Source organism: Heterodontus francisci, chromosome 5 (genome assembly GCF_036365525.1).
Source record: "Heterodontus francisci isolate sHetFra1 chromosome 5, sHetFra1.hap1, whole genome shotgun sequence".
Lineage (NCBI taxonomy): Eukaryota > Metazoa > Chordata > Chondrichthyes > Heterodontiformes > Heterodontidae > Heterodontus > Heterodontus francisci.
This window is the reverse complement of record NC_090375.1, coordinates 124470968-124494855: the sequence shown is the minus strand read 5'-3', so window position 1 is coordinate 124494855 and position 23888 is coordinate 124470968. Positions and strand designations below refer to the sequence as shown.

At 42.7% G+C, this 23888-nt stretch overlaps 1 protein-coding gene across 8 annotated transcripts in view; it reads left to right on the top strand.

The window, feature by feature from the left end:
- The window catches only part of jph1b (junctophilin 1b), a 170915-nt gene that overhangs the window by 10327 nt on the left and 136700 nt on the right, over positions 1–23888 (top strand). For 5 of the 8 annotated variants that reach the window (XM_068032060.1, XM_068032059.1, XM_068032063.1 and 2 more), the window contains exon 2: positions 15687–16446. The exons of the other annotated variants lie outside the window; for them this stretch is intronic. In XM_068032060.1, coding sequence (XP_067888161.1) covers positions 15687–16446 — 760 coding nt within the window. The remainder of the gene's footprint in view (positions 1–15686; positions 16447–23888) is intronic. 8 annotated transcript variants of the gene reach the window in all.

The window sequence follows — 23888 nt, the reverse complement described above, 5'->3', positions numbered from 1 at the left end:
TAAAGAAGGAGAGGGAGATGGAGAGACCGAGGGGATTTAGGGAGAGAATTCCAAAGTGTGGGACTGAGGAGGCTGAAGGCATATGGCCATCAGTGAAGTCTGTGGATGAGAGTTTCAGCAGCAGATGTCCTGAGATTGGGGTGGAGACAGGTCATATTAAGAAGGTGGAAGTAGGTCTTTGTGATGGCAAGGATGTAGGGCTGGGTGCTCAGCTTTGGATCATTTAGGATGGCAAAGTTATGATCAGTCTGGTTCCACCTGAGACTGTAGGTGGGGATGGTATGGAATTTGTGGCAGGGCCAAAATGATGGCTTCGATATTCCCAATGTTTAACTGTAGGGAACTTTGGCTCATCTAAGACTGGATGTTGACGGAGAGGTTTGGCAGCACAATTGCAGTAAAGATTATGAGAGAGGTGGTTGAGGGGTGACGGTGAATGTCCTCAGCTCACACGTGGAAGCACCCTTTTGGATGATGCCACCATGTGGCAGCATGTAGATGAAGAGGAGGAGTGCAAATATAGATCATTGGGGACTCCAGACGTAAGGTTGGGTGAAGTCATTGCTGGGGTGCTGTAGGTATGAGGCGTTGGATAGTGTGGTAGGCCATGTCAAAGGCAATAGCTAAGTCGAGGAGGAAAAATACATCAGTCATTTGTGACTTTGGGCTGTTCCAGTGCTGTAGCAGAGGCAGGAACCTGACTGAAGAGATTCAAACATGGAGTTGTATGAAAGACGGGCAGGAATTTGGTTGTTGACAACATGTTTCTGGAATTTGGAGAGGAAAATGAGATTGGAGATGGGGCGGTAATTTGCAAGGATCAAACAAGCTGTCCTGCCTTCCATCAGATGGATTGACCTCTGTCATCGGCTGGTATTCTCTTGAGAATAGAACGTTTCCATTTTTAACACCTGATAATTCAACGCGCACCAGAATATTCTGCTGTCTAACCGTTTATCTGGCATAAGGCGGCAACATATAATCCAGAAACTTTATATGTAGAAGTGGAATGTAGAATTTCTATCGTTTGAAACAGGATGGACCTTCGATCCATTGTAACTACATTGTGTAATTTTATTTCTCTTTTCCACAATGATACATTGGGGGAAATTTTATGCGGTCCCCTGCAGCAGGTTTGGAAGCGTGCAAAGCATAAAATCGGATGGAATGGTGGCAGGAGGGCGGGCTCCCGCCACCATCCTGCGTCTGCAAAAGTTTTTAGTCCGGGGCGGGAAGGCGTGTGAACGCCCTTCCTGCCCCGGCGCCAATTGAAGCCCTTAACTTGGCAATGGACCCCTAATTATGGTCCTCTTCCTCCCCGCAGCCGCAGTTAGCTGTATGGCGGGCAGCCCTGTTGCCACCCGGGAAGCAGCATGGAAAACCGTGCTAGCTGCTTCCCAGATCTGGGGGTGGGGGGGTACCTCATTAAAAGGCACAGTGCCTGAACAAGGGACCTGGCATTGGGAAGGGGAGGGGCCCGCTGAGAGGCAACCCTCACTCCGTGAGACCCCTCCTGCCTGGCCTGGGTCCAGAAATGCTCCTTGGCCTTGAGTAGGGACTGCTGCTGGAGGAGCACATCGTCTCCACAGTGGCGTTGCAGCTGCCGGCCTCTGATTGGCTGGCAGCTGTCCAAGGGCAGGACTTCTGGTGACAGAGTCCTTGATCCTGTGAAGGCCTGCTGCTGTATCCTTAAATGCCTAATTGGCACTAGATTCGGCGGGCCTTCCAGAGAAGAGGTGACGCGGAGATCTCAGCGTCGATCTTTCCAGACGCCAAGACCGCCGCTGACAGAATAAAATGCCTGCATTGTGTTTCATGTATACCCACTGCTGGATCCAAAACAACTCTGATTGTTTCAGTTCCACTGAGATCCACCCAAAGTAGTGCTGAAGTAATGGAAGAATGTTTCTGCTCGTTGACTCCAATGTAGCACTTAACTAATTTTAATGTAACCAGGCAGACAGGAAACCCATTGATTTTAATGGAAAGTAAAATCAGGCGGGTGTATAACCAGCATTGCATCTGATCCTGTCAGTTTTCCAATGGACGGATTAGGTTAGAATCACCCCCCAGTTGGAGTCTACAGCTCCTTGCAATCCTTTGCACATTTTGCATCATAAGGCACAATAAAGCTGTCATTTTAACCCACCTATTAGCATGATTTTGGTTGGTAGACTTGTTGGTTGGTAGGTATACTGGATGCACACATGGGAATCTGTAACTTTTTGCCAATGTCAGAACAACACCGATTAAGGTCGTGAGTAACAATGGAGCAGTGAAGGTTACTTCTCTGTTACGAGAGCTCCCTTCAGATCTGTGATTTCTTCCAGATGATTTGTAGCAATTTGTGTGAGTGGTTGTTTTTTTTTTATTTGTTCATGGGATGTGGCCAGCATTTATTGCCCCTCCCTAATTGCACTTGAGAAGGTGGTTGTGAGCTGCCTTCCTGAACTGCTGCTGTCCTTGGGGTGTAGGTACACCAAAAGTGCTATTAGGAAAGGAGTTCCAGTATTTTGACCCAGTAACAGTGAAGGAACAGGCAGGATGGTTTGTGGCTTGGAGGGGAACTCGCAGGTCGAGGTTTTCCCATGCATCTGCTGCCCTTGTCCTTCTAGGTGGGAGAGGTCGCGGGTTTGGAAGGTACTGTTGAAGGAGCCTTAATAATTTGCTGCATTGCATTGTGTAAATGGTACACACTGTTGCCTCTATGCGTCGGTGGTGAAGATGGTAAATGGGGTGCCAATTAAGTGGGCTGCTTTGTCCTGGATGGTGTTGTGTTGTTGGCGCTAAACCCATCCAGGCAAGCAGAGAGTATTCCATCACACTCCCAACTTGTGCTTTGTAGATGGTGGACAGGCATTGGGAAGAAAGGAGGTGAGTTACTCGCCGCAGAATTCCCAGCCTCTGACCTGCTCACGTAGCCACAGTATTTAGGTGACCGGTCCACTTCAGTTTCTGGTCAATGGTGACCCCCAGGATGTTGATAGTGGGGGATTCAGTGAAGGTAATGCCACTGAGCATCAAGAGGAGATGGTTAGATTCTCTCTTGTTGGAGATGGTCATTGCCTGGCACTTAAGTGGCGGGTATATTATTTGCCACTTATCAGCCCAAGCCTGAATGTTGTCCAGGTCTTGCTGCATCTGGACGCAGGCTGCTTCAGTATCTGAGGAGTCACGAATAGTGCTGAACATTGTGCAATCATCAGCGAATGTCCCCCATTTCTGACCTTATGATGGTTTGTAACTTGCACATTTGTGTATATCTGGGGTTTCATCAACTAGGAGCTTTTTCAGTCTTTACCTGCTTAATGGCTTGAACTGTCTCTTTCCATTTTGGTAGATGGTCAGGTTCCTGCTTGGATTTTTGATCCACTAGGTCTATGGTGTCTTTCTCTGGGATAAGTTAATTATCATCTGAGCTCTGGGTACAGCAGTTTCTCAGATGGTGAGATGTAGACAGCTTTTAGTGAGTCATATGCAAACAAGAACAATTAAAAGAATTTATAAAATTGGATTTTCTTTGCTTTGACATCCTGTCAATGCTTTTGCATCTTCGAAGCTTATACTGGGCCTCATTTCATAGATGCATATAGCATGCATCCTTTTGTTGTTGTTTTGCGAGCTGATCTAAACTGTTCTTTACTGACTAGGAATATCTTGATTTTTGTTTTCCTTTATTCTCATCAAAGCACTTGTAATGGGCTCTTGAGCTTGACCTAGAAATTTGTTGGTGCTGTGCCCATTTTACAGGTGTAAAACAGAAACTTAAGCATGCAATACAACAGACAGCAAGGGCCACACATTCCGCTATTGCCAGGCTTGTTAGTAAATGCAGAAGTATAGGCCTCCAGGAATTAAGCAAGTAGGGGGCCTAATATCTTTTTCAGGACCCCTTCCAGAAATTGAGCTCCACTGAACACTGCCAGCACCAGGTTAACCTACAGCCTATTCAGTAGTCCTTCAAGGGACTGCTGGAAACAACCATCAAAAATCTAAGTATACAAAAAAGAACTTTGTGGAAACACAGCTCCACAGCAGTCTAAAAGACTGATATTGGCCTCTGTTCTGCCCCCTACCAATCACCTCCCTCCTCCCTGTTCTTCTCCCAGGACCTACATGAGGGCCATTGCCAGCGATGCAGTGGCTTAAAATTTAACTCCACATCTCTGGCAAGCTGTCTTGGGACAGGCAGCAGGCATCTACAGCTTGCCAGTCTAATATAAATAAAGCCTGAGGCTCAATATCGAGTGTGCCGTGGATCTATCCTTTCCAGCACAAGAATAGTTTTCTGCACACAGTTCATGTCGGTGGGTCAGCACTATTTAGTTTCAACCCCTCTTCCTAAAGTAACCATCCATTACTGTTGACCCTGTCTGCCAGTTTTCACAATAGCATCTCACCGTAATTCTTAACTTTTTAAATCAAAACATTCACATCTTCAAGATCAGTTTGTCACCATTTGCCACTAATCTTGTAACGTCTGAGGCTAAGAGAAAATTTATTACAGCTGTATATCTCTTGAGTTTGTGTATTTTGGTGGAAGCATTAACCCATTTAAAATAAACTGGTTAATATTTGTCTTATGATAGGAGACAACAGAATGTCTTAATGACAAATGTTATGATTTGGGCCGCCTTCCTACAATTTAACTTGTGCTCATGCTTAAAAAGCAATTTTCATAAGGAGACTGTCTCGTACGAAACCTGCACTGGTACACGTGCATTAGTGGGATAGTATGCTACAAGGCTACCTTTTACCCTTTACTGCATCTGGCAAGGCCAGTTTATCATTCTGCCAGCAAAGGATTTGGACCTCACATAACCAGTCCCAGCAACTTTTAGCTGGCATCACTAAAACAGCCCTATAGAGTAAACAGAAATAATTTTTATACTAAAGAGGGATGTATGGAGCTGATCATGTGACTTATTGATATCATCCCATGATGTTGAATATTTGTCCATTTTGAAATTCTGTTAAACTTTCTAAGTACAACTTCAAAGCGAGACAGCACAATATCATAAAATGATATAAATGTGATAAGAAAACATGCATTTATACAGCACCTTTCAGGGCATCAGGATGTTCCAAAACACTTGACAGCCAATTAAATGTTTTTGAAGTGTAATGGCTGTTTAAAGTAAGGAAGCATAGCAGCCAAATTGTGCACAAGGTTCCATAAAGCAACATCGAATAAATGTTGGCCAGGACACCAGGGAGAATATCTTTGAATAGTGCAGTGAGATCTTTTATGTCCACTTGAGAAGGCAGACAGGGCTTCGTTTTAGCATCTCATTCAAATGACGGCACCTCTGACAGTGCAGCACTCCCTCAGTACTGCACAGAAGCATCAGGCCAGATTATGTGCTCAAGTCACTTAAACCCATGACTTTTTGATTCAGCAGTGAGAATGTTACCACTGAGACAGCTAAAGGTAGTTTTTCTTACACTTGAATTCATGTGAAAACTTAAGCTGTCCTGTTTTTGTTTCCTTCGCAATTTTAGTTCTTTTCTGCTCTATCCCCAGATGTTGAACAACATTCCTCAGCTAACGGGACTTACAGGGGTTCCTGCTCCCAGGTCACTATAACTTTGGAAGCAGCTTTTTAGTGCATGCAAGAGTAGCCTGATGTGAATTCTAGTTCATTTTCTTTGACTTAACGCACCAAGAGCCCTGTCACAATGAGGCGCTGTGCCAAATAATGCAGTGTACAACTGTGTTGCCATCCTTAGTTTTAATACTATCATTGTCGATCAAGCTGTTGTACATCCCATAAGTGAAAGGAATAAGCTCAATAAAATGACGGTAATATGTCAGACTTTATGTGGAATTGGACAAGAAGTTCAGGTAAGTTTTTTAATTTTTAAGGAATTTCTGATTCATACACACAATAATTAAAGAATAGTCATATGTGTACCATCAGGGTGTACAATTTGAAACTAACTACAATGAGTTTCAGTACTGTACTGCAGCAAACGTCTAGTCTGTTGGTATGTGTTTAGTAATTTCAAGGTGCACTGCAGCATGTTTTACAGGAGTAACAGCAAGTATGGTACAAACTGTGTTTAGAGAATCACAATTGTACTGTGATTTAAAAAAAATATTCAACAATGTCAAAAAAGGCCAACCCTAAACACAGCCAATTCTGCATTGTTATAGAGCATACTTGCACATTACTATAACTATAAAGGCAAGGAGCTAGAAATCCCTTGAAGCAATGAAATGACTGTAAACCTTTTCATATTGCTAGTTTAAATTACAAAAGCTTCTCCCAAGAGCAGTGAATATTAGGATGTGGATTTCTGATCACATGTTCCACATGCTAAGCTTCAAATGCCCACTTGCCTGCAAGTGTGAGAAGACTATGGAAGTCGATCATTCTTCCCCTACACAGATGCACATGTACACTGATAAACACAGACAGACATGGGCACGCACAAAATTGGAGGAACAGTGGCTTAAGGCTATTCTGTCATCCCAGAATTACCTACAATAAAAACAGAAAATGCTGGAAATACTCACCAGGCCTGGCAGCATCTGTGGAGAGAGAAACCCGAATTTAACATTTCAAGTTGTTGACCTTTTCATTTTCACCTTGAGTCACCTACTTACTGACTTACTGTCACAGCCAAAGATTTATAGGCTCACCCTGTGGCTTGGTGGAGCAGAGATTTTTATTTCTAATGAATAAGACAATGTTATGGCAGGCTTTGACAAATTGGATCCCAGTAAGCTTTTCTGCCATTTGCAGAATTTAAATATGAGAGGTCATATGTATATATGTATGAATTACAAACAACAAAATAAAGTAGGAAAGGCAGGAGGAGTTTTTTTCTAAGAGTAGGTTAATATACGGAACAGATTACCAGCACAGTGGTGGAAACGAATCTGATAGGTTCTTGTAGGATTCAAGGTTATTAGAACTGCACCATGGGAGTACCGTGGATAGATGGGATAGGTCTTCTGCCTAAAGCTGTTACTATGTTACAAATAAATAGGACGTAAGAGTGAAACTTCTGAGTGTATATTTAGAAATGTGATTCAAATATATCAGGAGTAGCCAACAACAACTTAGTAAAACATCCCAAGGCACGTTACAGGAGCATTATCAAACAAATTTGCCACTAAGCATCCTGAGATATTAGGACAGGTGACCAAAAGCTTAGTCAAAGAGGTAGGTTTTAAGGAACATCTTGAAGGAAGAGAGAGATGTAGAGAGGCAGAGAAGATTAGGGAGGGAAGTCCAGAGCTTAGGGCCTAGGCAGCTGAAGGCACTGCCACCAGCAGTGGAGTGATTAAATTCAGGGATGCACCAAAGGCCAGAATAGGAGGAGCTGAGAGATCTCAGAGGGTTGTAGGGCTGATGGCGTTTACAGAGCTTGGAGGGCTGAGGCAATGTAGGGATTTTAAAACAAGGATGAGAATTTTAAAATCGATGTGTTGCTGGACCAGAGCAGCAAGCACAGGAGTGATAGATGAATGTGTGCCTTAGTGCAATTATGGATATGGCAACGGAGTTTTGGATGAGCTCAAGTTTATAGAGGGTAAAAGTTGGGAGGACAGCCAGGAGAGCATTGGAATAATCAAACGAGAGGCAACAAAGGTATGGATAAGGGTTTTCGTGGAAGAAATGCTGAGGCAAGGGTAGAAATGGGCAATTGTGTGAAGGTGGAAGGAGGTTGTCTTGGTGGAGAGAATAGGATGCCAAGGTTGTGAACAACCTGGTTCAGTCTCAAACAGTGCCCAGGGAGAGGGATGTAGTTGGTGGCTAGGAAACTGAGTTGGTGACAGGGTTGAAGACAAAGGCTTTGGTTTCCAGTATTTAGTAGGAGGAAATTTTTGCTTTTCCAGTATCGGATGTTGGACAAGCAGCATGACAAATTGGGGGTTGCAGATGTGTTGGTGAGGTAGAGCTGAAAATAGATGAATCCCTTTGATAACTGGGAGATGTTATTAGCTTTTAGTGTGTTCCTTTATTCACCTTGTCATGCAGACCCCTCCACCTGCCAAGAATGAGGCACATTAATTTTGTCATATGACCATTGGTTTGAAAACTGTTGCTGAAGTGAAGAAAGGACTTGTTTAAAAAAGAAATCACCAGGCCCTTGGCTGGAAATACATTTGCATATTAACAGACAGTGCTTGGGGAGACAAAAATGTCACTTCCTTTATCCAATTTAACCCACAATGGACTTGAGCACCAGACATTGAAAGTGAGGGAGCTCAAATTTCAGGATGGCTGAGTCCACAAACAGACGTGGTCAGACCAACTGGTCATGTGATTAGTCTGCTTGGCAACCTGGTTTTTCTGAATTGTACAAACAGTTTGAACTGAGAGACTGCAGTATGCTCCTGGACTGAAGAAGACCTCTTCTGTGCAGCTCTCCCTCTCTTTCTCACGGAACTCCAGATCCACTGAAGACATATGAACCCCAAGAGAGAAAGGTCTCCTACAGCAAACAAGGTTTAAGAAGAATACTGGGCCCCAACAAAGAGCAACGTCTACCTACAATCAAGGACTCTGCAGCAAGCTCGAAGAAGCGTAACAAAAACCCTCTTCAGGGATTGCCTTAATCTGTTCCACTTTATTTTTCTTCTTTTTTGTCTCTATCTACATGTGTGTATCACGTATGCATGCTAGCATACATGGGCGCGTCATGTATCCGTAGGCATTAACCGAATTAGAGTTTAAGTTTAATAAATCTCAACCTTTCTTCTTTAAACCTAAGAGAACCTGTTTGGCTGGTTTCTTTGCCTTATAATTGGAAGTCAGTGAACAAGGATTCACTAAGGGGGAGCTAAAAAAACAGCGTGTTTAAAATTAAACCCTGTAAAGGTAAGACGAGGTGAAGGCTGAGGGAACCCGAGACCCCTTTCTCACCAGGTCATAACAGAGATTTGGGGGCTACCATCCTGGATTTTACCCACAAACAAGTGAAATTGGAAGTGGGAAGCCTAATTGTTCCCAATCAAAAAAGAGCAAGATTTCAATACAGGTTTTCTTGTGGTTGTGTGTGCTTGAATACTAAAATGTCTGCAATTGAAGCTAGTAGCTCCCCAGGCCATGGTGAAGTAACTTGGGGTAAGTCAAAATCACTGTCTATGGAGGAGCTGAGAAAAATGGCTGAGCAGTGTCGGATCACAGTATGTGGCAAGGCTAGGAAGTCTGAACTCCTAAGACTAGTGGCCAACTATCTTTCCCTTGAATCTGAAGAAGCAGAAGTTGGGTTAGAAGTAGACCCTGACAGCATATTGCTAGCAAAGATACAATTGGTACAAAGGAAACTTGAATTAGCAGACCGGGAAAGAGAGAGAGAGACAGGGAAAAAAAAGAGAGAGAGGCAGGAGAGGGAGAAAGAGAGCCTTCCAGAAGGAACGTGAAGAAAAAGAAAGACAGGAGAAGGAACGAGAGAGATAGAGAGAGAGAACATTCCGGAAGGAATACAAAGAGAGAGAGCTGAAGCAGCTTGAGTTAATTAGGGGGTAACTGGGTAACCCCAGTGAAAGCATGGCCAATATGGAGGAGGATAACTCAAGGTTGGGTACAGACATGTTAAAACTAGCCCAACGAATCCCAAAATTCAATGAGGAAGACTTAGAAGCATTTTTGTGCCCTTTGAGAAACTGGCAAGGCAGCTAAAATAGCCAGCTGAGACCTGGCCTCTTTTATTACAAAGCAAGCTAACCGGAAAAGCCCATGAGGTTTATTCCCTGTTGCCAGATGAGAGTTCATCTAATTATGAACTGACAAAAAATGCTCTCCTCGGGGCATATGAATTCGTACCTGAAGCCTATCGCCAAAAGTTTAGAACCCTCAAGAAGCAAGCTAATCAAACTTATCTGGAGTTTGAAAGAAGTCAGCAGCTGGATTTTGACCAGTGGTGAGGGCTCTTAAAGTATAGCTCAGCTATGAGAATCTCAGAGAAGTAATTCTGTTACACTAATTTAAGCACTCTCTCCCGCTCTCCATAAAGACACATGTAGAGGAGCAGCGGGTCCAGACAGCCCGGCAAGCGGCCGTTCTGGCTGATGAGTTTGCTTTAATTTATAAGTCGGTTTCCCAGGGGAGAACCTTTCCTAGTCACCCCCACAAATCCGAAGAGGACAGAGCGTGGGAAGGTGATAGGAGCCCAAGCAGTCCTGGGAGAGAGAGAAAAGCAGGAGACACGGGGTCCTCCTCTAACCAAAAAGGAAGATGCGGTGAGCAGGAGTGAGACCCAGAATCCTGTGTGCTTCATTGTAATACGGCAGGTCATCTAAAAGCTGACTGCTGGAAATTAAAGGGAAAACCTGTCGGGTTAAACAGGGCACACGCACTCAGTGAAGACGGGGACCTGATGGAAAGCAAAGCAGAACAAGGTGTGGCTTTGACTGCAGTAAGAGTGAGACCCAGGAAGCTCAGGGCTGCAAGTGCAGGAAAATTCAATCGGATTCCTGAAGGTTGTCAGGGTTTTGCGTCTGAAGGGAAAGTAACCCCATACCCTCGAGTGAGGCAAGCAAGTAATTCTCAGGGACACGGGCCACTCGATCCCTTTTACTGGGAAAAGTCCTGACCTTTCCCCCCCAGGGAGTGCAGTGAACACCAGAATGGTGATGATTGGTTTTGGAGGGCTGTGTATACCTGTACTTGTACACAGGGTGCACCTGGAGTGCCACCTAGTTTCAGGACAGGTGACCGTAAGGATTGACCCTACTTTGGCTATGGACAGGGTTGACTTGCTCCTAGGCAATTACCTGGCGGGGGTGAAGGTGGGAACCCCCCCCCCCAAGTAGTGAAAGACTGCAGGAGGTCAGAAAGACAGGGCAGTGGCAGGAGACGGTCCCCTGCAGTTTCCCTGAATGTGTAATGAATCAGGCCATTCACCAAACCAGCTCCGCCAGAGGAGACTGCATTGTCACTGCAGGTAGATGACCATGCAGTCTGTCTATCTGAGACTTTCTTTGGGAAGTTAGAAGACCCAGGGAGTGAATTAAATAAATTTTCCCTAGCTGAGGCTCAGTGAGGCGACCCAGTTTTGCGAGAGTTAACACTGTCTGCCCAGTCTGAAAGTGAAGCAGAGGGAGTCCCTGATTGCTACTATTTAAAGCATGAGGTACTGATGAGGAAATGGAGTTCTCCTCACAGACGTGAGAGCAAGGAGTAGACAGTAGTTCACCAGTTAGTGGTGATGCAGAGGTACCAGAGAGAAATATTAAGAAGGGCCCACGAGACTACAGTGGCTGTACATTCCAGTGTACGGAAGACCAAAGCCCGCATCAGACAGCAGTTTGACTGGCCAAAACTCCACAAAGATATGGTGGAGTACTACAAGAGTTGCCACATGTGCCAGGTTGAGGGGAAACCTCAACCTACAGTGAAACCTGTACCCCTAAGTCCTGTACCAGTGTTAGGAGGACCCTCCAGCAGAGGGCTGGTGAATTGTAAGGGACCCCCGCCGAGAAAAAAAGGCTGGCACATGGCTGGCAAAAAGTTAGAAAGGGAAGGGGGGAAAAAGCGACCAAGAGGGTAGTTTAAAGGAAGTCCGGGAGGAATCCCGGATGAAACCCCCTACTGTCTGGTCAGCCAACCCTGAAAAATTTGAGAAGTTAGACCCTACATCCTCTTATGTAAATGCAGGCACTAGAAGCACACCACCAGAGTTGCTAAGAGCATTTACAGGAACCTGCAGAGACAAAGAAAGTCCTATAGGGGGCAGAGAAACCATGAGGATGATGTCTCACCTAGTCAAAATTCCACAGGAGAGTGCAGTAGAGTCTGCACATATACCTGCAGGCAGGAGTGTCCCAGAGGACAAAAGGGAGATTAGCAAAGAATCCTCCACCACCATCAGAAAAAAAAGAACCACCCATCCCCTGAAGTCAAAAACCTTTGCATAACTCAGCAAAGCACTGAAAGAGAGTTCAGAATAGACCCACTACTGACCTGAGGAAAAAAAAATTCCAACTTATAGCTAATTGAATATAACTTCTTTTCCCCCCCGCCCGCCCCTTTGCAGACCTCAGCAGGAGCCAAAACCCTAGGCAGTCATGGAAATGGGCAAACTGAAGAAAAACTTGCTCCAAAAAAACACATATTTACTGGGATGCCAAAAAGGGGGGAGCAATTTTAATAAGTTTTAGGATTTCTGAATGAATGAGAGAAATGCATAGTTTTTTCCTGTATCTTGTATTTTCTCTCGACCCTTTTAATGAAATGCGCTTTTCTCAAATCTCCTTTCATTCTGCTGGGTGTGGAGGTGTCATGCAGACCCCCCACCTGCCAAGAATGAGGCACATTAATTTTCTCATATAAACATTGATTTGAAAACTGTTGCTGAAGTGAAGGAGGGACTTGTTTAAAAAAAGAAATCACCAGACCCTTGGCTGGAAATGCATTTGCATATTAACACAGTGCTTGGGGGGACAAAGGGGTTACTTCTCCTATTCAGTTTAACCCACAATGGACTTTGAGCACCAGACATTGAAATTTGAGTTCCCTCACATTCAGATGACGCTGGGGTGGTCGAATCTACAAACAGATGTGGTCAGACCAGCTGGTCATGTGACTAGCCTGCTTGGCAACCTGGTTTTTCTGAATTGTACAAACAGTTTGAACTGAGAGACTGCAGTATGCTCCTGGACTGAAGAAGATCTCTCCTGTCTGGCTCTCCCTCTCTCTCACAGAACTTCAAATCCACTGAAGGCACATGAACCCCAAGAGAGAAAGGTCTCCTACAGTGAACAAAATTTAAGAAGAATACTGGGCCCCAACGAAGAGCAAAATCTACCTACAATCAAGGATTCTGCAACGAGCTGGAAGAAGCATAACAAAAACCCTCTTCAGAAATTGCCTCAACCTTTTCCACTTTATTTTTCTTCTCTTTTCTGTCTCTATATCTGCATGTGTGTATCGCATATGCATGCTAGCGTGGGCGCATCGTGTATCCGTAGGCGTTAACCGAATTAGAGTTTAAGTTTAATAAATTTCAACCTTTCTTCTTTAAACCTAAGAACTGTTTGTGCTGGTTTCTTTGCCTTATAATTGGAAAGCAGTGAATGAGGATTCACCAAGGGGGAGCTAAAAACACGGTGTGTTTAAAATTAAAATCCTGTTACGATAAGACCAGGTGAAGGCTGAGGGGACCCTAGACCCCTTTCTCACCTGGTCATAACTTGAATGTTATAAATTAACATTAGCTCGATGGAGCTACAGACTATTTTGCAATGTAAAGTGATCGCAAACAAAATTTATCTTAATTTTGGTACAGAAATTAAAGGATTAATCTGACAAATTATGAAATAATTTTACTATAAATGAAAATTCATATCTGGAAATTGAATTTGCTTGAAGGATTTTTTTTTATTAAGTAATAAAACTAACAAATTCCACGAATAAAATGATTAACTACAACTGGCCCAACTAACTGCAGTAATCATTGGATCATCTTTGTTCAAAATTAAAAGACAGTCACACAAAGATCAATATCAATGTTATGGTTCATTTTGCAGTCCAGTGAATGCAAGAATAGGAGTGTCCAAAGAAACAGAACTACTTCTATGGCTATTGGCCAACTTATCAGTTTCCCTGGATGCCAGTTTTGATTGTAAGATACTTTTTTTAAAAAAAAAGTAGCATGATGACAACTTTGATATGCTTCAAAAATTTTGTTTTGGAGAAAATCTTTCCACAGCAAAACTCACCTCACTGAGAAATTAAAAAAAAAAGAATTATTTCACAGTTAAGTGGCAGCTGTTTCAGACAATATTTAGCTACCAAACATTCAATGCTTACGTTTTACTGGGTATCATCTCCATTCCATTATGTTCTAACCAATATAGTGCGTTACATTGAATGTTTGTGATCTAATTGGCATTCCTGCTGCATACCTGGGACCGAAGTGGATGGCTATGTGATTCTCAAGAGCTGGTAAAAGGGGACCGTCTCTTTTTATGTTCTAGATAGAATCAAATGATGTTGGAATGCCTTGTATAGTTATTTAATATCATACTTATATGTTCCTATTTCAGAAGAGAAAAAAACAAATTTTGCTTTCTGATAAGTTGGGGGTATATTGTATAAAATTATAATTTCTGGAGTTTTCCAGTCCCATATAACTCTAATGTGTTAGCTAATCTTACCTTTTGAGTATAATGATTAAGTTGTGGAAAGACCCTATGAGGATTCGTCTATATATAGCTATGGCTTCAATTAGACTTTTACATTGATTCCCAAATCTTCAAAATGCTACAAGCTTTTACATAAGATCTGTGAAAGCCATAGGCACAGCTTTAGCCATTTTATTTTTGAACTTTCACCTTTGGTATGTGTTAAGATTTTGTAAGACAAAGATATTCCTGAGCCACCGGAAGAGCTCATTACACAGATGAAGCTGAAATGATAGCTTCGCTGCACGAAGTCTGAACGGTCAAAGTTGCCTGGATTACAGAACTCCAACTGAGCATTTCTACTGGCTCTTTAGCTCCTCACACCACCAGACAATTACAAAATATCTTGTTGCATCCTTTGTCCATTCATAGCAACAGTCTGATTTCTGCCTATGAGACAGAGACCTCTTTGTGGCATACTGCAAAGAATGTGATCAAGAGATGAATTTCAAGATGGCAGCAATTGATAACATAGGTTATTCTATATACTTGGCAGGTAATGGCAAGTAATCTTCTAAGTGCTGATCTCGAACATCATTTCAAAAATCACCCACCCATATTACGATGTTCCCCACTTTTTTTTAATCATTCTTTATCTATCAGCATATGTCCCACTTTATTCCTCTATTTTGTATTGTAATATCATATGTATGAACATACTCCTGCTCCTAATTCATAGGCCACTCGGCCCTTCAAGCCTGCTCTGCCATTCAATAAGATCATTGCTGATCTGATTGTACCCTCGACTCCATATTCCCACCTACCCCCAGTAACCTTTCACCCGCTTACTTATCAAGAATCTATCTACCTCTGCCTTAAAAATATTTAAAGACTTCCACTGCATTTTGAAGAAGAGTTCCAAAGCCTCACGACCCTCACAGAAAAAAATTCTCCTCACGTCTATCTTAAATGGGCGACCCCTTATTTTTAAATGGTGACCCTTAGTTCTAGATTCTCCCACAAGGGGAAATATCCTTTCCACATCCACCCTGTGAAGACCCCTCAGGGTCATGTTAGACTATCCAGTACAGTGTTAGTCTCTGTATTCAGTAAGCATTCCTAGAAGTGCAATTATAACAAAAACAGAATTGTGACATCTAATTAACATCATTTGCCACAAATCCATAGTCATTGACAGCGACAACCGTAGTAACGTAAAATACGGAGTTATAATTCTTAGAGTTGGTGAATAATGAAATTGTTTGATTCTATTTTGAAATTCAGTATTCAGAGAATCAGTTGTTTGCTTTGTAAACAACTGAATTTAAAAACAAAGGATATTTAAGATGGAAAAAGTTATTTATCCATATACTTGATAAAATGTTTATGCACAGACTAAGCATTAAAAGTTGGTATATAATTCCTAGTTTCAAATTTCAGATTGATTTATTCACAAACATGTGGAAAACTGCAAACAGTTGTTGCAAATACTTTTTGAAGGGGCAAATATTGCCCAAATGCCTGTTAAATTTGTGTGTTTAGTATTTAAAGCTTGAGTTTGTCAATTACACATTGTAATTCCTTTTTAATCCATGTTCTGAAGGAACGTACCAGGGACAGTGGGCCGGAGGAATGCGTCATGGATATGGTGTACGCCAGAGTGTGCCATTTGGTATGGCTACAGTCATCCGCTCACCACTTCGCACTTCCCTAGCATCTCTTCGAAGTGAACAGAGCAATGGCACAATCCTACATGATATATCTGCAGATAGTCCAGCTGGCACAAGAGGTGGATTTGTCCTCACATTTCATAGTGATACAGAACTAATGACTGGCAAGAAAAAGGGCTTTTTCAGAAGAGGATCACTCCTGGGAAATCTAAAGCTCAAAAGGTCAGAGTCCAAGTCATCTTTGGCTAGCAAACGTAGCTCTGCGCGGAGTGAAGCATCAATGAGTAGAATAAGTTCAGCAAATAGTGACGCCAATTCAACGATCAGTTTTGGAGAAGGTGATTCTGAATATTTACCAGTGGAAGACCATGTCGATGCTACCACGACTGAATCATATATGGGGGAATGGAAAAATGATAAACGTAGTGGGTTTGGTGTAAGTGAGCGCTCAAATGGTATGAAGTACGAGGGAGAGTGGTTGAATAATCAGAGGAATGGTTATGGATGTACGACTTTTCCGGATGGCACAAAGGAAGAAGGAAAATATAAAAATAATATTTTAGTCCGAGGAAAGAAAAAGCACCTCATACCCATCAGAACCAGCAAAATTAAAGAAAAAGTGGGGAGAGCGACAGAAGGAGCGCATCGAGCAGCAGCGATTGCCAGAACAAAAGTGGATATAGCAGCTTCGAGGTGAGTAATCATATTGTGCAGGTTACCTACACTCTGACTAACTTCATAAGTTACTTTAAACGTGATTGATTTGAACCCATATGAAATGTATACAACTTAACATTTGCACATTTTGAAGGTAAAGGTGCTTTTCAAACCAACAATTATTCAGACAGTCTCACAATATAACAAAATGAACCAATACAGATTTAGAAAACATGCTGCATTTCTTTTCTTTTGTTGTTGCATTTTCTCATGTTCTCCTGTCTCCTAAAAGCGATGCTCAATTATATCCCATCTTCCCCCGTCCCCTTCAGCCTGAGGCCAAAGATGATGTATTTCTGAAATTAATCTGTCAACTGATCTTCCTTTGCAATGTTCGAAATATGCACTGTTTTCAGGAATTGCTATAAACTCTTATACATTGTATTTTGTACTATGGCCCGATGAGAGCAGTGATGGATACCTTCACTTCTTGCCTGTAGAACAATGCTTCTCTTGTTGAACCATTTCTTTTTTTCCTGGCCAGTAACTTGTGGTAGCAAAAGAATTTGTGAGGTTGAAATTCCCAATTTATGTATCTGGAAAATTGCAAACATTTTGAAGAATTGTGTAGAATATTAATCATATTGTACAAATTGAGAATAGCAAAATTGTGCCATAATCAGTTGAGGAATTCAACTAAAGTTTTGAAAGTGTTTAATATTGAACAATTTTACAGAAGAGAAATTGTGCCTAGATGCCGTCACATTGTAATAAATAACCCTGAAAAATGTTGCTTTCTTGTCCTCAACGAAATGATCGCAGATGTAATTGCTCTGCTTCTACATTGTCTGTTGAACCCATGATATTAGTCATTGAAACTGCCCATACGAGAAATGGAAAAATGCATTATTTTGACTAGATATAAATTCAATATTTTGATATAGTATTGACGCTTGAGAGTTGATGATTAAAGAATTTGATGAGTTACAGAGTTTTGCTCTATTTCCTCTGACAGGGGAGTCCAGAACAAGGAATTATCACCTTAAAATTAGAGCTAGGCCTTCTAGGGTAATGTCAGGAAGCATTTCTTCACACAAAATTACTGGAAATCTGTTACTCTTACCCCCAGAAGCCTGTTGAGGCTAGGCCAATTGAAAATTTCAAAATGAAGATTGATAGATTTTTATTTGGTAAGGGTATTAAGAGTTACAAAATCAAGCCGGATAGATGGAACTAGGAAACACATCCCCCATGATCTAATTGAATAGTGGAGCAGGTTCAAGGGACTGAATGTTGTCTATTCTTATGTGCCTAATATTTTCACTTTTGGGTTTTTATAGAAAATTCAAAAAGTATGCTGTGTCCTCTCCCCCTCCCATTATTAATTGGACAAATGTGGGTTAGTTAAGGAAAGCCAACACAGATGTGTTAAGGGCAAATCATGTTTAACTAACTTGCTTGAGTTTTATGATGAGGTAACGGAGAGGGCTGATGTGGTGTACATGGACAAAAAGCATTTGGTAAAGTGCCACATAACAGACTTGTCAGCAAATTTAGAGCCCATAGAATAAAAAGTACAGTAGCAGCATGAATACGTAATTGGTTGAGTGACAGGAAGCAGAGAGTAGTTGTGAATAGCTGATGTTTTGGACTGGAGGAATGTATATAGTGGGGTTCCCCAAGGGTCGGTGTTAGCACCCCTGCTTTTCTTGATGTATACTAATGACCTAGACTTGGTTGAGCACCACCTAGAACTGTACTCCAGGGAGAATGCTGTCACTGAGACTGCCCTCAATGCAGCCCAGCCTCTACCAGTCATGGATGAGCTGGACATACAGCCAACCAAATCGGAACTCAGTGATGCCATTGATTCTCTAGCCAGCGGAAAAGCCCCTGGGAAGGACAGCATTACCCCTGAAATAATCAAGAGTGCCAAGCCTGCTATACTCTCAGCACTACATGAACTGCTATGCCTGTGCTGGGACGAGGGAGCAGTACCCCAGGACATGCGCGATGCCAATATCATCACCCCCTATAAAAACAAAGGTGACCGCGGTGACTGCAACAACTACCGTGGAATCTCCCTGCTCAGCATAGTGGGGAAAGTGTTTGCTCGAGTCGCTCTGAACAGGCTCCAGAAGCTGGCCGAGCGCGTCTACCCTGAGGCACATTGTGGCTTTCGTGCAGAGAGATCGACCATTGACATGCTGTTCTCCCTTCGTCAGATACAGGAGAAATGCCGTGAACAACAGATGCCCCTCTACATTGCTTTCATTGATCTCACCAAAGCCTTTGACCTCGTCAGCAGACGTGGTCTCTTCAGACTACTAGAAAAGATCGGATGTCCACCAAAGCTACTAAGTATCATCACCTCATTCCATGACAATATGAAAGGCACAATTCAACATGGTGGCTCCTCATCAGAGCCCTTTCCTATCCTGAGTGGTGTGAAACAGGGCTGTGTTCTCGCACCCACACTTTTTGGGATTTTCTTCTCCCTGCTGCTTTCACATGCTTTCAAATCCTCTGAAGAAGGAATTTTCCTCCACACAAGATCAGGGGGCAGGTTGTTCAACCTTGCCCGTCTAAGAGTGAAGTCCAAAGTACGGAAAGTCCTCATCAGAGAACTACTCTTTGCTGACGATGCTGCTTTAACATCTCACACTGAAGAGTGTCTGCAGAGTCTCATCGACAGGTTTGCGGCTGCCTGCAATGAATTTGGTCTAACTATCAGCCTCAAGAAAACGAACATCATGGGACAGGACGTCAGAAATGCTCCATCCATCAATATTGGCGACCACGCTCTGGAAGTGGTTCAAGAGTTCACCTACCTAGGCTCTAGATGCAGAAATCAACAAGCGCATGGGTAAGGCTTCCACTGCTATGTCCAGACTGGCCAAGAGAGTGTGGGAAAATGGCGCACTGACACGGAACACAAAAGTCCTAGTGTATCAGGCCTGTGTCCTCCGTACCTTGCTCTATGGCAGCGAGGCCTGGACAACGTATGCCAGCCAAGAGCAACGTCTCAATTCATTCCATCTTCGCTGCATTCGGAGAATACTTGGCATCAGGTGGCAGGACTATATCTCCAACACAGAAGTCCTTGAAGCGGCCAACACCCCCAGCTTATACACACTACTGAGTCAGCGGCGCTTGAGATGGCTTGGCCATGTGAGCCGCATGGAAGATGGCAGGATCCCCAAAGACACATTGTACAGCGAGCTCGCCACTGGTATCAGACCCACCGGCCGTCCATGTCTCCGCTATAAAGACGTCTGCAAACGCGACATGAAATCGTGTGACATTGATCACAAGTCGTGGGAGTCAGTTGCCAGCATTCGCCAGAGCTGGCGGGCAGCCATAAAGACAGGGCTAAATTGTGGCGAGTCGAAGAGACTTAGTAGTTGGCAGGAAAAAAGACAGAGGCGCAAGGGGAGAGCCAACTGTGCAACAGCCCCGACAAACAAATTTCTCTGCAGCACCTGTGGAAGAGCCTGTCACTCCAGAATTGGCCTTTATAGCCACTCCAGGCGCTGCTTCACAAACCACTGACCACCTCCAGGCGCGTATCCATTGTCTCTCGAGATAAGGAGGCCCAAAAGAAAGAAAAGACTTGGGTGTACAGGGCACAATTTCAAAACTTGCAGATGACACAAAACTTGGAAGGGTTGTGAACTGTGAGGAGGATATTGATAAACTTCTAGGGGACATAGACAGGCTGGTGGAATGGGTGGAGAAGTGGCAGATGAAATTTAATACAGAAAAGTGTGAAGTGATTCATTTTGGTAGGAAGAATGAAGAGAGGCAATATAAATGAAAGGGTACAATTCTAAAGGGGGTGCAGGAGCAGAGGGACCTGGGGGTGTATGTGCACATATCATTGAAGGTTGCAGAGCAGATTGAGAAAGTGGTTAATAAGCATATGGGATCCTGGACTTTATAAATAGAGGCAGAGAGTACAAGAACAAGGAAGTTATGATAAACCTGTATAAAACACTGGTTTGGCCTCAACTGGAGCATTTTACCCAGTTCTGGGCACCACACTTCAGGAAAGATGTGAAGGCATCAGAGAGGGTGCAGAAAAGATTCGTGAGAATGGTTCCAGTGATGAAGAACTTCAGTTACATGGATAGGTTGAAGAATCTGGGGCTGCTTTCCTTGGAAAAGAGAAGATTCAGAGGATATTTGATAGAGGTGTTCAAAATCATAAGGAGCCTGGACAGAGTAGATAGGGAGAAACTATTCCCATTGGCGGAAGGATCCAGAACCAGAGGACACCGATTTTAAGATGATTGACAAAGGAAACAACAGTGACACGAGGAAAAAGTTTTTTTAAAAATAGTGAGTGGTTAGGATCTGGGAACGCACTGTCTGAAAATGTGGTAGAGGCAGATTCAATCAAGGCCTCAAGAGAATTGGGTAATTATCTGAAGAGAAAACCTTTGCAGGCTTACAGGGAAAAGGTGGGAGAGTGGGACGAGGTGGGTTGCTCTTGCAGAGAGCTGGCACAGATATGTTGGGCTGAATGGCCTCCTGTGCTGTAACCATTCTATAATTCACTGTAAAAGCTCATATGAACTGTACTTTTATTAATTTTGTGACACTGATGAACCTAAAGGATTGACTAACCTTTCACCATGACAACCTTAATAAATGTCAATCAATGTAAGTGAGAGATGATTATGATCTAATCTAATATGGGCATTCCAGCAATAGTGAAGTTAGTATCTATTTCTCCCAGTGCCACTTTTACTGCAACCATTGCCACTGTGTGCACCACTCAAACTGTCTTTTCTTTCCTACAACATTAAAGGTCACTCCCTATGTGCTGCTGAAGGTTTGGAACTCTTGCCATTTGCAGGCTGCATAAATTAAATAACGATGAAAGAAATGCTATTTGACAGTGAAGCTTGTGAGCATTTAATCCAATGGTATGTTCCATAACTGTCTCTGATGAGTCTGTGAAATTTGGCCAAAAATATAATATAATTGTGATTATGATATCATCAGTTTGGGAACACATCTGAAATTTGGCCCTACACCTGCTCATTGAGCTTCATTCCGATGGTTATTATCAGTTATTGTTTGTGGGTAATCTATTTGATATTTTCTCTGCTTAGGTCACTAGTTTGGGCATACTAGTCGCACAATTTTGGAGCATCACTGAAAACGCACATACAATTTTGTGTAAAATTTAAATGGAGACAAGTGGTAATTATGAATATTGCGTGGTCAAAATTCTACCCACAGAAAGAAAGCAGAATGTCTAGTTTTGAGAACACTTGAAAAGCAATATTTCTGCTTTTATCAATGTCATGAGTATTGTCAGCTGGTACAGAATATGCTGCATGGCATTTTCTACCATACATATCAAGTGTTTTATTTTACTTCAGGTATGCAGTAATAATTATCTCTGTTCCGCAATGACCCGGCTTTGTATGACAGTTCCCCGACATTCCATGGCCTGAATCCCAGCTAAGCAAAAAAGACCTACTTTTTCTAAAGAATCTATCCTATCAATTGCACTGCATTAGTTACAGGGGAGATTTACAGAACTTATGTGTAGTTTGCCTTTCAGTAAATCCAAAATTTTGTTGATACAGGTTACTGCACTAAAGACTAAAGATTAAAATTTTATTCACTGTAAAATCCTAATTCTTGCTTCCAATAGGAAATGTTTGAACTCAACTACATATGTGGTCAGAATTGGATCCGAATCAGTGCTTAAATTTATACAGTCTTCAACTTTCAGAAGTATACCGCTATATAATTTTTTTTAGTTATTTTCTTCCTTCCTCCCACCCTCCGGCACCTCATACCAAGTACTCTGCCAATATGACTCTGTAACCATCTGCAAGTAGATGGCAGAGTTAGACAAAGTACCTCAGCTTCCAATTTCTCTCCCTCTTTCGGGAAGTGTATGGCCTTATCTTGTAATGCAGAGGTGTTGAAAATGGGTACATATTTTCAGTTGATCTATTTTTATGTCAGATACCTCAAGAACGTTAGGTACTAGGATGGATTTGCAACGCAGTGGATGTTTGATTGAATATAGAGCTGCGAATCTTTATCCTCTAGAAACCTGGTCGGCCAGATAAATTTGAAATCATGGATTGATAAAAGGTTGCCAGCCTCAATGTAATATTTAAATTGCCAACCTGCCTCCTGCAAGTGAATTGGCTGCCATCCTTCCCCATCCTGCCTCCGTTAAAACTGGAATTGGGTAGGTTGAGTTCGGATTCGTATTTTTAACTCTTTAACCTACCACCTGATCCAAACCTGCCCATTTTTTGTGTTAACATTTCCCTCATGGTGTGTGCTGTACCGGCCTAGCACCTGGGACAGGGCGCTAAGGAAAATCTGACTTATACGTACTGTTGTGGCACAAACAATAAAACACCAATCAGGTTTACTGCCACAGGGCCTTGAATTTCACTGTGGGTGAAGACTAAAATATTTGTCTGAATTTCCTCCTTCTGCTATTTTAGAACAAGCATGAACCTGCTGAGTGTAAATGGGTTAACACCTCCGCTAAACTAGCAGATAGAAGAATTCCAGACAAATGTATGAACCATTCAAATGTTATTGTCCCACATAAATTTACCCACAGACATAATTTCAATGCTGACATCTTTTGCTTCATCCTTTCAAACTGATTTTGTTTACAATGTCAGCTGTGGCTCAGTTAGTAGCACTCTTGCCTCTGAGTCAGAAGATTGTGGGTTCAAACCTCACCCTAGAACCTTGAGCACAAAAATATAGTGAGGGAATGCTGCCTTTCAGATGAGACATTGAACCGAAACCCCATCTGCTCTCTCGGGTGGAAGTAAAATATCCCACACTATTTCAAAGAAGAGCTGTGGAGTATGACTTTGTCAGGCTGTTGCTTGACTAGTCAGTGGGACAGCTCTCCCCACTTTGGCACAAGTCCTCAGATGTTGCTAAGGAGGACTTTGCAGGGTTGACAGGGCTGGGTTTGCCGTGTCGTTTCCGGTGCCTAGATCGATGCTGGGTGGTCCGTCTGGTTAGATACAACTGAGTAGAGGGCATTTAAGAGTCAACCACATTGTTGTGGGTCTGGAGTCACATGTTGGCCAAACCAGGTAAGGACAGTAGATTTCCGTCCCTAACGGACATTAATGAACCAGATGGGTTTTTACAATCAAACATGGCCATCATTAGACTAGCTTTTTTAATTCCAGATTTATTAATTGAATTCAAATTCCACCTTCTGCCGTGGTGGGATTTGAACTCATGTCCCCAGAGCAATAGCCTGGGTCTCTGGGTCACTAGTCCAGTGACAATACCACTATATTAATAAATCTGTCACCATAAACCACCAAATGAGAGATGATGATACCTAATCTGGGCTAAACTGTTTCTAGCAGCTATGTTGCCAATGTCTGTTTCTCCCAGTGACACTTTTACATCCACCATTGCTACTGTGTGCTCTATTCAAAATTTTAGAACACTAGTAT